The following is a 16,381-nucleotide window of genomic DNA, read 5'->3' on the forward strand; positions in this document are numbered from 1 at the left end:
AGCCCCTAGGATGGTGTTGATGGAGACCAACTAAGCCGTTTGCTATCTCTGTGCCTCTGTTTCCTCCACCATGAGTTGGAGATATTAAAAGGCATCTGCCCTGTGAGTTACTAGAAATACTCAGTGGGTTCACAGACATAAAGCACTAAGAAAGGCACATACTGCTTGATTTGTGCCCTTACTTTATTTACTAGCACATTATTGTATTTTAAGGTGGAACCCATCTTTCACAGATTAACTTGCTATGCTTTTTTGTACTTTATTTAAGGTCATGAAGAAGCTTTGTCTAAATTTACATTGAAAAAGTTATTGTTGTTGGTTTGTTTCCTTGATCATGCTAAAATCTCCAGACTTATTGATCACGATCCTTGTCTCTTTTGTAAAGATGCTGAATTCAAGGTACTGTTTTCATTTTACATTTTATGTTTTATATTTCACATTTAAGAACTTTGTTTGCTTTTATTGTATATTTTCTCTTTCAAAAAACGAGTTTCCCAGAGTTCAGCTCTTTGGAGTAGAGTAGAAATGCCTCCCTAGGAGTTCTAACTCTGCTGAACTTCTGTTTTAAATCAGCACCTCACCGTACTCTTACCTCTGATATGACAATGAATGAAACTATGCTTCTAAGGAATTAATCTGGGTAGAAATTTCTTTCCTAATTTAATAGTTATCAAAGTAATGCAGATTTTTAGAGTGTATTATTATTTATGAACAACTTTTTAAAAGGCCTTAAATTAGAAATATATGAGATTTGCCTTACCATATGACATGAAACTGAGACACTTTGCACTATAATTTCATTTAATTTCTATACGCACAAAATGATATGAATTTTTTTTTTTTTTTTGTAAACAAAATGATAATCTTAGAGTATAATACTGCAGCTTATTTCTCCACAGACAAGTAAAGAAATCCTGCTGGCTTTTTCCCGGGACTTCCTAAGTGGTGAAGGTGACCTTTCTCGTCACCTTAGCTTATTGGGATTGCCTGTTAACCATGGTCAGACGCCATTTGATGAATTTGACTTCGCTGTTACAAATCTTGCTGTAGATTTACAGTGTGGGGTGCGTCTTGTGTAAGTATAAGAAATAGAATATTTTACTCAATGGAATAGACTAAAATTTTCTAAAAAATACATTTTTCTGTGTTTATATAATCTTTCTTGTTCTTTCATATAATGCAATAAATTTAGGGTTAAAATAAACTGGGATAAATATCTGCAACACTTTTAGGAAAATGGTGTCAATTTTAGGACCAAAATCTTGTTTACTATCCATGTTTTTTGCCTTGTTGGCATGTGACTACTAGGGTCTGTGAGTAAGAACTACTGATGGAGTTGGGAAAAGCATGAAACAATTAAATATCAAACATCTAAATAACACTTTATGTCTGGTGGTTTCATGAGTACTGTATCACTTGAGACCAGCTTTAGCTGTATTAACTTTGTTTTACATATGAGGAAAGGTAGAATGAAGAAGTCAAATGGCTTATCTAAGTTTTATATAGAGGTATTAGAATATAAACTCAAGGTATCTGGCTTCAGAATCACATAGAACTTAGTACTAAACTGGAATCCTCAACATTGGCTTTTGTATGAATACAGTGAGTTACCAGTCACCGCTTTGGAAGGAGTGGACTTGAGCATGGTACTACTTGGCCTCATTAGGGTATTTGGCTTGGAAACATTGGTCTTTTTTTGAGAAACTCCAATTTATGTCCTGTTTCACATTTGTGATGTAGGGCTCCCCAGATCTTTATGAATACCCAGTTCTTCAAAAATAACACAATGACACTTGCTTTCTTCTCTGTTAAATTGCTGTGAGCATTGTTTTCTTCTCCGAATATGTGGTCTCACAAGGTAATAGTCTTTTGGACTTTCTAGTAGCTTTCTTTCACTTAAGCAATTTCTCTTCCTCTTACTTAAGTGTATAAGCTAAAGAATTTGCTGTAAATGTTTCACGTGTTATTTTTATATGTATTTAATTTGTTTCATAAATCCAAACCACCACATCTGTTTGTGGGCCAATAGGAATTCATGTTTTTATACTTCTTCCACTTTTCAGGAGGAGCAGTGATTGATTATATGTTCAGTGCTGTTTTTCTCAATGAACGACATTTCTATGCTTTCATAGGAGTTATTGAGGATTTAGTGATGTCAGATGTTGATTCTTTGTCATTAGTTCATCAGGAACTAATGTCATTAGTTCATCAGGAACTAGTTAAGAGACTCGATCTTGCATGCCCGGTTTCTATTTTCTCCAGTGCCAGCAAATGATTATAGATCTTTGAGGTCATTTGAGAATATCTGGGGATGGCTGATCCACATGCTTCATTCATTGATGGGGTGACTGGCCTAGAATGATCTTAAGTTGCTTTCTAACCTTTAGAAATTATGGTTGTATAGACAATTCTGCCAGGTTTTATCTATGTACTGTAATCAGTTGGGGCTTGCTTTTTCTGGAAAAGTGATTATTGTCTAGAAGATAAAACACTAGTAATATAGATGATATTAGGGGGTTGAATTTTAACTGATAAGTATGTCTTTTTAACATAGGCACACAAATTTTTTATAGTAATTTGCTATAGATATAAGACAATGGCTTTGGAAACTGATAAAGCCACTTTCAGTTCTGATCTTAGTTCTGTCACTACTGGCTATATAACTATGGGCAGTTTACTGAAATTCTCTGGGCTTTGGTTTCTGCATCTGCAGAAACTGGGGTAATGATGCCTAACTGTGGATCTGCCATGAGAGGACTAAATAAAATAGGAAAAGAAAGGACCTGCTTGGTGTGCAAAATACATCTCACTGCATACCTCAACAAATGTCTTTTTTCCTTTCCTTAAAGAACCCTGTTGTTTTATTCATGTGTGTGTCTCATATTCTTACATTCTGCTCATAGGGCTCAATCTCTCAGCTTACATACAAAATAACTCTATTTGCTAACATTGGAGCAAAAGAGTCTTGAGGTAGTTTTTGTCATTCTAACCTAAAACGCTTTAAGTTGGGGGTATTATTTGTGTGACTGATAACTATATTTAAATGAAGTTCATTTTTCATATATGTTTTTATATAACAATTTCATTTGAAAATCCCTTTACTGTTAAAGGCGAATCATGGAACTTCTCACACGGGACTGGAGTCTCTCAAAGAAACTCAGGATTCCTGCAATAAGTCGTCTTCAAAAGATGCACAATGTTGACATTGTTCTTCAAATTCTTAAATCACGAGGAATTCAATTAAATGATGAGCATGGTAAAAACTGAGTAAAGATAAAGCTTTTCCTTTTTACTGATAATTGATGTGTAAAGATGTGCTAACATACTATCTTTTCGTTTGCAGGAAATACAATCCTGTCTAAGGATATTGTAGATCGGCACAGAGAGAAAACTCTTGGGTTGCTTTGGAAAATAGCATTTGCTTTTCAGGTATTGTACATTTGGTAAATTTTGCACTTTTCATAGCTGTTCCACATTGATTTTTAAAAGTATTTTGCATCAGATAAAGCCATTGCTTTACTCAGAGATGTTTCAGGTTGAGGTCCAGGCAACCCCAGGATAGCTAGTCCAATGAAGGTTTTGGTTTCCTAGTGAATATAATAGTTACATGTAAGCTACCTAGTTGTCTCAGTGTTCAATAGCTTTATATCTAAGCACTATGCACATACCTTAACTAAAAAATATTCTTGCTAAAAATTGCTTACCATTTTTTGAGCTTTTAGCAAATCCTAATATTTTTGCTGGTGGAGGGTCCTGCTTTGACACTGTTGACTGATCAGGGTGGTGGTGCTGAAGGTTGGGTGGTTGTGGCAATTTCTTAAAATAAGACAATAATGAAGTTTGCCACATCAATCGACTCTCCTTTCAGGAACAGTTTCTCTGCAGCATGTGATGCTGTGTGACAGCATTTTACCCACAGTAGAACTGCTTTTAAAACTGGACTCAGGCCTCTCAAACCCTACTGTTGCTTTATCAACTAAGTTTATGTATTATTCTAAATCCTTTGTTGTCATGTCAACAGTCTTCAAGGCATCTTCACCAGGAGTAGATTCCATCTCAAGAAACCACTTTCCTTGCTCATCCATAAAAAGCAATTCCCCATCCATTGAAGGTTTATCATGAGATGCAGCCATTCAGTCCCATCTTCAGGCTCCACTTCTAATTCTAGTTCTCTGGCTGTTTCCACCACATCTGCAGTTACTTCTTCCATGAAGTCTTGAACCCCCTCAAAGTCACCCATGGGGTTGGAGTCAGCTTCTTCCAAACTCCTGTTCATGTTGGTGCTTTGACAAAACTCTTCCCAAGAATCACAGATGTTCTCAGTGGCATCTAGAAGGGCGAATCCTTTCCAGAAGGTTTTCAAGGTACTTTGCCCAGATCCATCAGCAGAATCACACTATGGCAGCTGTAGCCTTACGAAATGGGTTTCCTCAGGGAAAACACTTGAAAGTCAACATGGGTCCTTGATCCATGGGCCGCAGAACTGACTTGTGTCAGCAGCATGAAAACAGCAGGAACCTCACTGTCCATCTCCATCCGAGCTCTTGGGGGACTAGGTGAACGGTCAATAAGCGGGAATATTTTTAAAGGAATCTTTTTCTGAGCAGCAGTGCTCAACTGTGGGCTTAAAATATTCAGTAAGCCATGTTGTAAGCAGATGTGCTGTCAGCCAGGCATTGTTGTTCCACTTGCAGAGCACAGGCAGGGTAGATTCAGCATAATTCCTGAGGCCCCTGGGATTCTCAGAATGGTCAGTGAGCATTGGCTTCAACTTCAAGTCACTCGTTGCATGAGCCCCTGACAAGAGAGTCAGCCAGTCCTTGAAGCTGTGAAGCCAGGCATTGACTTCTCTCTAGCTATCAAAGTTCTGGATGGCATCTTCATCCAAATACAAGGCTGTTTCATTACACTGAAAATCTGTTGTTTAGTGTATCCACCTTCAGTAACGATCTCAGCTGGATCTTCTGGGTAACTTGCTGCAGCCTCTCCATCAGCACCTGCTGCTTCCCCTGTGCTTTTATGTTATGGAGACGCTTCTTTCCTAAACCTCACGAACCAGCCTTTGCTGGCTTCTAGCTTTTCTTCTTACCTCACTCAGCTTCATGGAATTAAGTATCAGGACCTTGCTCTGGGCTAGGCTTTGGCTTAAGATGGTGATGTGGCTGGTTTGATCTTCTATCCAGACCACTAGAACTTTCACCATATCAGCAATAAGGCTGTTTTACTTTTAATAAAAGTAGCACTTTTAATTTCCTTCCACAGCTCTTCCTTTGCATTCACAACCTGGCTAACTTTTCGGTGCAAGAGGCCTAGCCTTTGGCCTATTTCCACTTACAACACGCCTTCCTTACTAAGCTGAATCATTTCTAGTTTTTGATTTAAAGTGAAAGACACACAACTCTCCCTTTCATTTGAAGAGTTAGAGGCCATTTTAGGGTTATTAACTGGCCTAATGCAATATTGTTGTGTCTAGGGGACTAGGGAGGCCCTAGAAGAGGGAGAGAGATGGGGGGATTGCCAGTCAGACGAGCAGTCAGTATACACACAATGATTGTCTTAGTTCACTCTCTTACATGGGTGCCCCAGAACAGTTCAGTAGTAAATCAAAGATCATTGATCACAGATCACCCAACAAACATAATCATGATGAGAAGGTTTGAAGTATTGAAGGAATTACCAAAATGTCACAGAGAAACACAGTGAGCAGATGTTATTGGAAAAACAATGCTAACACACTTGGTACAGGGTCATCACAAACCTTCCATTTACTAAAAAAAACCCAAAAAACAAAATAATAAAAATGCAGTGTCTGCAAAGCACAATAAAGAGAAGAGCAATGGCACTGCTATGTCTACATTCCACTTTGATTTTCATGCACCCCTGTAAGGAGATGTTGCTTTTGCTCTGTAAGTGAGGAAACTGAAGCTGAAGGTCGCATCATTGAGGGGACGCAGAGATCAGATTAAACACAGCTTGTGTGGCCCCAAATCCAGTGGACTTAACCATTGCACAGTCCATCACTTCTATGGGGACTGCCTTAAAAGAAAAAGAAAACTTTAACTTTTGCAAGTTAAAAATAATATATGGAAAACAAAGATATTCTTTTGTGTCTTTGTAGGTGGATATTTCTCTTGATTTAGATGAGTTAAAGGAAGAAATTACCTTCTTAAAACACACCCAGAGTATGAAGAGAACAATGTCTGCACTGTCTTGCAATTCTGGTGCTGTTACGAATAAGAAGAAAGATGAAAGGAATCGTGGTTCCTTTGGACAATACAGTGAAAGCATAAAGCTGTTGATGGATTGGGTAAATGCTGTCTGTGCCTTCTATGATAAAACAGTAAGTTTGTTTTTGTTTTAGCCTAGTATCTTTAAATAAATTTTGGTTAAAGTCAATTAAGCTTAATTCATAAAATCTCTTGCATTTCTTAAGTAATGTAGTTTATATATATAAGCAAACTTTCCTCAGATGAGCCAGGGCGTTTATCATGTTCTGTGTTTTATCTAAGATGTTACCAAATGTATAGTGCAGCATTATTTTGTGTGTCACTAAGAAATAAATAACCTAGTTGGGGGTCTTAATAGGAGACACTTGCAAAGACTGGGGCACCAAAGGATCACACCCATATTATTAAAGGTAAATATAAATAAACCCACCTTACCACTAGGTAGAGGGAGGAAAAAAACCTGAGTCTTTAATCATTTGTTAGATTTGTACTGTATTTCTCTATGAAATGTACCTGGAAGTATAAATACATGAAAGTAAACTGTCCTGACGTGTGAATAACAGCTGCTAAGGTATATGAGACAGAAAAATGATACAGAGTATGTGTAACTAAATGTGGTAAACTGCTACACGTTGAGCAAGTATCATGAGTAGCATGATTGCCAAATCCATGGATAATCTTCTGTTTTTATTAAATGCCAGAGAGGCTCTGGACCTGGAGGCACGAGGGAGAGTTGGCCCCATGCCCGTCCTTAACCTCTGGTGCTGTTGGCAGTCATTGGCATTCTGAGGCTGTAGACACGTTCCTCCAGTCTCTGCCTGTCCTCACATGGCATCCTCCCTGTGTGACTGTCCCTGTGTCTTCTTTTCTTGTAAGGATACTCATCAAACTAGATTAAGAACCAACCCATCCTGCTCCAGCATGACCTCTTTTTAACAAATTAAATCTACACTGACCCTGTATCCAAATACAGGTTCTGAGAAAGACATGCATTTCTGAGGGAACAACCCTGTCTGACCAGCACAATAATATAATCAAATTCTATTTTTGAGATAGCTCATATTTTATATTTTTAATAGTTAATAAAGTATTATTTAAAAATAAAAATATTTAGTATTTTATAATTTGAGGACCTGGCCATGAATATGGTATTATACCAGGTGCTGTTAGCAATTAATGTGATATTCTTAGCTACTGAAGGGAAATGTGGACTATAAAACCATTATTATCTATACTGCCGTCTGATGACAGTTTGTCATTTTTCTGGTATTTGCAATCAGGTGGAGAATTTCACAGTGTCCTTCTCAGATGGCCGAGTGTTATGCTACTTGATCCACCACTACCATCCTTGCTATGTGCCTTTTGATGCTATTTGTCAGTGTACAACTCAAACCGTGGAATGCACACAAACCGGCTCTGTGGTGTTAAATTCATCATCTGAATCTGATGAAAGTTCTCTGAATATGTCTCTTAAAGCATTTGATTATGGTTAGTAGCTTTTGGTTGATTACCTTTTCAGATTTTTTTCTTTTCCATGTCTGATTTCTGGTCAGAGCTGTCTAATATCTTTTTTACTTGCATAATAGAAAATACTTCAGAACTATGCAAAGAACTCCTAGAAAACGAAAAGAAAAATTTTCATTTGGTGAGGTCTGCAGTTAGAGATCTTGGTGGAATACCTGCAATGATTCATCACTCAGACATGTCAAACACAATTCCAGACGAAAAGGTAAGTGAGTGTTTCTTACTGCAAATGTGGAAAGAGTCTCAGAAATTGATGGTAAGTTGATTGTTCTCTGTCAGCCTCTGTTTTCACCCTCTGTGTTTTCTCTTAGGTGGTTATTACCTATTTGTCATTTCTCTGTACGAGACTTCTGGATCTTCGTAAAGAAACAAGAGCTGCTCGGCTTATACAGACAACCTGGAGAAAATATAAACTAAGAACAGCTCTAAAACACCATCAGGTAATCCTGAAAAATGAAAGCACAGTAACGTGAATGGTACTCCATATGCTACCAGTTGATGGGTTCTTGATAAGATTTTTCATGTTACTGATGTATGAAGTTACAGACGCTGTGTGTGTGTGTTGAGCTCGGGATGGGTATTTCTCCCCAGCTCCTGATGTTTCCTTCATTCGATGTATCTTCCAGCCTCTGTCTACCCTTTTGCCTAGTCTGCTCTAGGGGAAGAGGAGTAACTTGCCTCTATTTTTTGTGTGTGTGTGTGTGAAAAATAAATTGGGGTACCTGACTCAGCTCTTCTCTTCTTCCTCTTGGAATCTAACCTGCCTCCAAGGAGCAGGAGTTTTCCATTAATTTTTCATGCTGTGTTCTGGGAGGCTTGCTTTGACGTTCTCCTTGGGCCTGAGTGTCAGGTGTTGCATTTTGCTTTCTAATTAGACAACTCATTCTTTCTGCTGTGAAACTGTCTTCCAGGATAACCATCTTTATCCTTTGTTAGTTAAAAGTGGTATTTTGGTTTTCATTGTTTTATTTCTCAAAATGTTTAGAAGCTGGGCATAGAGATGTTATTTATTGTCTCCCTTTGTGACCCCAATAGTATAAAAATTTGCATTGTCTTAAGTTCTGAGAAAAATGTCATTTTTAACAATCTGAGAAATGGTCTCTTTCATCAGACTGAACAGACGACTTTAATCCTTTTATCTCCCTATTCCTTCCACTAATAACACTATACTTTTTTATTTGGAGAAATCAAAATAAAACAAGCAGCCATGCTTAATAAAATGTATCAGATATTTCAAAGGCCTTCCACCCAATATTGCTCCTTGAGTTTGAGTTAACAGACATTAATTATATAGCTCTCAATAACTGTGTAAAACAGCCAAGTTTAAGCAGCTCTCAAACATACTGTGTGTTTTCTCATACTTGTATCAGACTTGGAAATAGCACTAATTGAAATAATTTGCTCTTGCCTCACTCACAGTTTCGGTAGTAACATTTGGGAAACAGTCTGTGGCTTATACTCACAAATAGTCTTTTCTGCTACTGTATAGTCTTCTCTGGGCCTTCTTTAGCCCCTCATCTTCCCAGGATCTGCTTCCTTGGCTACATGCGCTTTGTAGGAAAACTACTTCTGGACACTTCTAGGAGAATTGTTTTAGGAAACTTCAGGGAAGACTCTCCTGGCCAGTCCTCAGATTATTTCATTAATTCTTTTTACATGACATTAAATGAGAGATTTAAAATCACAAGAAGTAAATATCTCTTTACTAAAAAAAATGTATACTTTTTGTTGTTGTTACAAAAATGTTTATTTTCTGCTCTTAGTGGCCTTGTATTATTCATATATTTACTGCAGAGTTTTTAGCCCTTTGCTGGTGAGATCTCTTCTCTTGGTTTATTTCTTTGATCCACATAGTGGAAATCTTCCTGTTTTTTTAATACAGCTGCTTCTCCCCTCTCTCCAGGTGCTGTGCCCTCTCTTGCACAATTATGCTAAAATCCAATTATACCTTTTCATTTGCTATTTGGAACATTAAACAGCAGGATCCCTATCTGGTCTAGTAGAAATATTATAAGCTAACAAACATGTAAATATTACCTCAAATAGCTATTTTTCAGGTTTTATATTTTGCTTTCATATTATTGTTATAATTTATATAAATGTCCATCGAGAATAGAATGATTCAAGCTTTGTAATAACAAACATTGACTAACGGCCAGATTACCTAATGCATTAAGCAGGATTATCCAAGGGGCCCCAACACATACCACCTTTCAGTTCTTCCTGTCAGAGAGTAGGCACAGACCCTGAAGTGAAGTAAGTCCTTGCATTTGGCGTATATATAAGGCAAAATAAAGTGGGCTGATAACATGTTGGTTTAGCAACAATATAGGATTAAAACTGATGGCATGCAGTCTAGCTTAGAGAAGAGTCAAGACTGAAGGCATGGGAGCTTTTACCCTCAGTTTATATAAGTTTTCAAATAGTTGCTAGTTTTATAATATATTTGTTTCTTTGGATTTATCTACTTTCCATCTGTAGCTTTACTCATGTCATATAAAATGTTCCATTTTAGTTGGTTTGAGATTGAGATAGTCTAAAAACAGATTTGTCAATTTATCCCAATGTGTTGTGCCCAAGAATGTCCCTGGCCTTTATAACTTTTGACTCAAATGCTGGTTTAGGCTGCATCATTTTTTTTTAAGCTAATAAGGGATTTTTTTTTTCACATGAAATTTTTTTAGTTGGGGTAAAGAATACACCATAAAATTTCATCTTGAGAAATTTTTCAACTCACTTCTCCCTCACCCTGGCCTTTGTAAACCATTCTACTTCCTATGTCTACGAAGTTGACTAATTTAGATAGCCTTATGTAAGAGAAATCATACAGTAATTTGTCCTTTTGTGACTGACTGACATCACTCAGTATGTCCTCAAGGTTCATCCATGTTGAGGCATGTGACAGAATTCCCTTCCATTTTAAGTCTGCAGAGTATTCCACTGTAGGTATACGTAGACCACATTTTGTTTATCCATTCATCCTTCAGTGGGCATTTGGGTTACCCCTCTTGGCTGTTGGGAATAATGCTGCTGTGCAAATGGGGGCACAGACATCTCTTTGAGACTTTGCTTTTCCTTTCTTTTGGACACATACCCAGAAGTGGGATTGCTGGATTTTATAGGAGTTCTATCTTTAATTTTTTTGAGAAACCACCATACTGTTTTCCACAGTAGTTGTTATGGACCACATTTACAATTCCACCAGTAGTGTACAAGCATTTCAGTTTCTCCATATCCCTGCTGGCACTTGTTTACTGGCATTTTGGGGTTTTTGTTGTTTTTATTTTGGTTTTGGTAGTGAGGAGATAGCTCATTGTGGGTTTGATGACTAATATTGAATATATTTTCATATGTTTTTTGGCCATTTGTCATCTTTGCTGAAATGTCTATTCCTTTGCCCATTTTTTAATCAGGTTATTTGAATTTTTTTACTGTTGAGTTTTAGGAATTCTTTCATATATTCTAGATACAAGTCCCTTATTTGATACGTAATTTGCACATTTCTCATTCTGCAAGGTTCCTTTTCACTCTGTCGATTGCATCCCTTAATGAACAAAATTTTTTAAATTTGATGTAATCCTGCTTGTCTATTTTTTTTGCTTTTATTTCCTGTGCATATCTCATGCACTGCTAAATCCAAAGTTAGGAAATTTTTCCCTATGTTTTCTACTAGGAGTTTTATAGTTTTGGGTATTATGCATAGGGGTTTAATCCATTATGTGTTAATTTATGTATGGTGGTGTAGGATAAGGGTCCAACTTCATTCTTTTGGATGCCCAGGTTTCCCAGCACCATTTGTTGGAGAGACCCTTCTCCCCACTGAGTGGTTTTGGCACTCTTTTCAACAATGAGTTATCCACATACATGAGGGTGTGTGTCTGGGCACTTTATTGTTCTCCATTGCTCATGTCTGTCTTTATGCCAGTACAACTCTGATTGTTGTTGCTTTGTAGTGTGCTTTGAGATTTGGAGGTGGGTGTGGAACTCTGTAGCCTTAAAGGCCATCGGCTTCGCAGGGGCCCTGACCGTGATGTTAGATGGCTTATTCAACTTGCTGGACATAATTCCTCAGCCTAGTTTGGAATTGTGTAGTCTTTTTTCACTCAGGAGTGATCCAATATATCACCGTTCCTTAGTATTTGTTTCAATCCATTAATTACCTTTTTCCTTTGTTACAGTGGCAGTTTGGTCCTTTCCATGACTGAGTGCATACTCAGTTGGTCCCACACTGTGCAGCTTCCACCCACAGAGACCAACAATGATTATAATTAATAGTTAGAATCTAGAGCTAATCTCTATGTAGAGTCCATCCTTGCATGGTGGGCTGTCCTGGACAGCAACAGTAACGGGTTATCAGACATACTGTATATAAGTTGTTCCTTTCCACCAGAGAGAATAAGTCATATTCTAGTTTCCAAATCAGGTGAATTGAAGTGATAAATCTACCCCTGAAGAACATGGCAAGGTGCTTAAGAGCATGGACTCTGAAGCCAGGCTGTTCAAATCCTGGCTTTCCTAGCTGTGGACTAACATGCTATTTGACCTCTCTGTCTATTTTCCTCATGTCATAAAACAGTACCTGTTCGTCTGTTCTTATGGTTGTTGTGAGCTTTAGATGTATCATTCACAAAGTGTTCAGAATGGTACCTGACACTAGTAAGTATTTAATACATGTCACTCTTCATAGTAATTCATTGTTATAAGTAACAGAAATAGAGAAGTGTGGGGTACTGGCCTCTGGTCTCCTCTTTGTTCACTGATGCTGGGCACCTCGATTCCACTTTTCACATCCCAGTATTTTCTTCTCCTGAACCTCTCCAGCTTAAAGCCACAACACAGTCTGTGCTAAAAAGGAGGATTTTGCTTCTCCCTCTTTAATTCCTTTGTTCAAATTGTAACAAAGCAATATTATCTTACACTGTAAAGCATTTTATTTATTTTAGAGTCTTTTTTTTTTCATACAATCCACCCCCTTTCTTATGAGTCAGGCATGAATTCAATGGAGCATAATGTGAGAAGTGCACCACATTTTAATTGCCTTTATAGTGATTAGTGAGGACATGTGATCTATCAGGTGTGTCTCTGATCTTTATCTCAAGATGATAGTTCCTAGGACTCTTTGTTTCACCATATAAATTTATATGCAAGCCCACCTGTGAGCCATTTCTACGTGCCCAGGAGTATCTATACTCTAAAGAAGAGCATATCTTATAATAAGTTGGGGGCATGTTTTATTTCCAGGATCAATTTGGTTAATATACAACAGATGATTTTCTTACAAATAATATTTTAGGTTTTAAGTGATTAAGTGTTTAATTAATATTTGCTTTTTTTTTTTTAGGAAAGAGACAAAGCTGCAAGTATTATTCAATCAGCTGTAATTAATTTTCTAACTAAACAACAATTGAAAAAGGAGATTAATGCAGCATTAACTATTCAGAAATATTGGCGAAGATTCTTAGCAAAGAGAAAAGTTTTAATGTTAAAAAAGGAAAAACTAGAAAAACTTCAACATAAATCAGCATCAGTTATTCAGGTATACTGTCCTGGAATTTTTTAATTAAAAAAATTTTAATGGCATTTTTAAGAAAGAAAATAAAGTATAAAGTTTTAAATTATTGTATTTTAGATTTCCATATTTTGTCTAGTACAGATGATCCAACATGGTTTGAACTGTGCAGGTCCACTTATAGGTGGATTTTTTTTTAATAAATTGGAAAATATTTTGGATATTTGTGACAATTTGAAACAAGATTTTCTTTTCTCTTTATTGTAAGAATACAGTTTATAATACATGTAACATACAAAATATGTGTTTATTGACCTTACTGGTAAGACTTCTGTTCAACAGCAGATTATTAGTAGTTAAGTTTTTGGGGAGTCAAAAGTTATATGCAGATTATTCAACTGCATGGGGTGAGTGCCCCAACCCTGCATTGTTCAAGGGTCAACTGTACTTAATTTTAACAGATATTTAATACCTCCCCACTCCCTGCAGAACTCTGCTATATGCAGCATAGGCTCAACAAATCAAAATGCCTACTTCAGGAGCAATGTAATTGTATACCCCTCACTGTTTTTGTTTATATTAGAGGTTCACGGTCTTCCTCTCTGTGGGATATGCTGGCATTTTGTACCATTCTACTTTGTATATCAAGCTCTCTTTTTATCTCTACTATGCATCCTCTTTAGAATAAATGTGCACATTTTCCTCTTGGTTGGCACATAATGGACATATTAGTTATTCTGTAGAATGTCTGTTATTTTTCTACTTACAAAAATTTTTAACATATCTACATAATAAACACATTCCTTACATCTGTGTTAGTTTTTGATATTAGATTCTATTTTTAAAACATTAGAGAGGTGTACTACTTAAATTTACCCTATGTAAATGCCATTGACACTTCACCCCATAATTTTATCTGTTTTAAAAATTTGGAAATCTTTTTTGTGTGACTACTACTATTGATAAGTGAGAGATTCCGGTTTAGTAAATTACCTTTTTTTAAAAAGCACGAAATATACATACAAAATTGCACAAAACACAAATGCAAACCTAATGTATTTTCACAAAGTGAATACTCGTATAACTACCACCCAGGTCAAGAAATAGAATATTGCCAGCCCCTCAGAAGCTATTTCTCAGTCAATTAACTCCCACATCTCAGCCCAAGGTAACCACTATCCAAATGGATGCTGATCATGCCTTTTTCCTATACATCTTTCTTAAGTACTTTAATTCTGTCTTGCCTGTTTTTTGGATTACATATAGATGGGTTCAGTGTATACTCTTTATATGAAACATTATTAAATTTGTGAGATATATCAGTGTTGCTGAATATAACTGATTTAACTTTCATTTAATAATATTCTGCAGTTTATTTATCTGTCCTGCTGTTGATGGACATTTGGCTTTCAAGTTTTGACCTATCGTGACTAAAGCTTGTATGAACGTGTATTTGTATGAGGTGTATACACTCTGTTATTTACCTATGAGTAAATTGTTTGACATAGGGTATATATATTTTAGTGTTAGTAGATCCTGCCAAAGAGTTTTGTAAAGACTTACAGTACCCACCCAGCTATCTGTGAGCATTCACCTAACTCCATGTCCAGGTAAATACAAGGAAACGGTCTTTTTGATTTTAGCCATTCTGGCAGTTGTGTAATGCTATCTCAGAGTTGTTTTATTTGCACTTTCTTCATAATTAATGATATTGGACACCTTTTCATATTGGGAATCTTCTCTTGTGAAGTGTTGTTTCAAATTTCTTTTTTTTTCTTTTTCATTTTGTTGGCCTTCTTATGAATTTATAAAAGATCTTTATATATTTTGATTATTAGAACTTTGTTGGTTATGTATGTTATAAATATCTTCTCCCACACTGATTTGCTATTTCTATATCTTACTGATGAAAGTTCTTAATTTTCATTAAAGAAAATTAAGGTTAGTGTTTTTTGTGCAGCATTTCATTTAAGGAATGTTTTCTTAAACCAGTACCTTGCAGTTATTTTCCTGTATTGTATTCTGGAAGTTATAATATGTTGTCTTCCTCATTTATCTCTCCTGAAATTAATTTTTCATATGATTTTTGTTCGAAACTTTTCTTTTTTTAATATATGGCTATCCAGTTGTTTCAGTACTATTTACTGAAATGACCACTCCACCTCATGCTACACCACTGTTAGCATACATCATGTATTCTTACATGTGTGCTTCTGTTTCTAGAATTTTTTCTATGTCATTGTTCTTTGTGTCTTTCTTTGAGCCTTGGACTCTAGCTTTACATGAAATCTGGATATCTAGTAGGTGAGTCATCCTTTGTTTTTCTATAAGAAGTTTTTAGCTATTCTAATTCCTCTGCATTTTCATACACAGTTCTGAATTCAAAGTTTAAAAAGTTTTGTTCTGAAGTTTTAAAGTTGAAATTTGAGATTTAATTGAATTGGTCAGTTTAGTTAAAATTGATATCTTTAAATACTAAACTTGGTATCTATTCATTATTTAGGCCTTCTCTAAACATCTCCTAAAATGATTTTCTGATTGGATGTGAGAGGTCTTAAATATCTTCATTTTCCTCGGTGTATGATACTTATTTGTTTTAATTTAAATTTAAGAAATGTCAAATTAACATTAATAACATTTAGTGACTTTTTTTTTTTTTTTTGGTGTGCTGTTCCACTTATTTAAACAGATATGCATCTCTGTGTAGTCATTCCCTTACTCAAGATACAGACAGTTCTCACCCAGAAGAACTTCTGCATGGTATTCTCTCTCATTCCTCCCTCCACACCCTAGCCCCAGGCAACCACAACTCTGTTCTCTGTTACTGTAGCTTTGCCCTTTTGAGAATATGATAGCCATTAAGTGTGTAACCTTTCAAGACTGGCTCTTTTTCACTCAGCATAATGCCTTTGAGGCTCGCCTAAGTTGTTGCATGTATCCGTACCCTTTTTTTTTTTTTTTGGCTGAGTAGTACTCCATTGCATGGATGTTCCACAGTTTGATTATATATTAACCTGTTGGAGGATATTTATACTGTTGCCAATTTTAGGTGATTTTATTAGGGTAAATATCTAGGAATTGATTGCTGAGTCATTTGGTAAGTGTGTGTTTGTCCTATTAA

The 16,381-nt window shown here is 36.3% G+C and overlaps 1 protein-coding gene across 3 annotated transcripts in view; it reads left to right on the plus strand.

Annotated features, from left to right (window-relative positions):
• ASPM (assembly factor for spindle microtubules) overlaps positions 1–16,381 on the plus strand; it is a 64,152-nt gene that overhangs the window by 16,966 nt on the left and 30,805 nt on the right. For all 3 annotated transcript variants that reach the window (XM_037004711.2, XM_073217225.1, XM_073217226.1), the window contains exons 9-17: positions 269–399; positions 900–1,075; positions 3,111–3,256; positions 3,344–3,429; positions 6,119–6,340; positions 7,508–7,715; positions 7,814–7,956; positions 8,063–8,191; positions 13,093–13,287. In XM_037004711.2, coding sequence (XP_036860606.2) covers positions 269–399; positions 900–1,075; positions 3,111–3,256; positions 3,344–3,429; positions 6,119–6,340; positions 7,508–7,715; positions 7,814–7,956; positions 8,063–8,191; positions 13,093–13,287 — 1,436 coding nt within the window. The remainder of the gene's footprint in view (positions 1–268; positions 400–899; positions 1,076–3,110; positions 3,257–3,343; positions 3,430–6,118; positions 6,341–7,507; positions 7,716–7,813; positions 7,957–8,062; positions 8,192–13,092; positions 13,288–16,381) is intronic.

The sequence above is a fragment of the Manis javanica genome, chromosome 11 (genome assembly GCF_040802235.1).
Source record: "Manis javanica isolate MJ-LG chromosome 11, MJ_LKY, whole genome shotgun sequence".
NCBI classification, from domain to species: domain Eukaryota; kingdom Metazoa; phylum Chordata; class Mammalia; order Pholidota; family Manidae; genus Manis; species Manis javanica.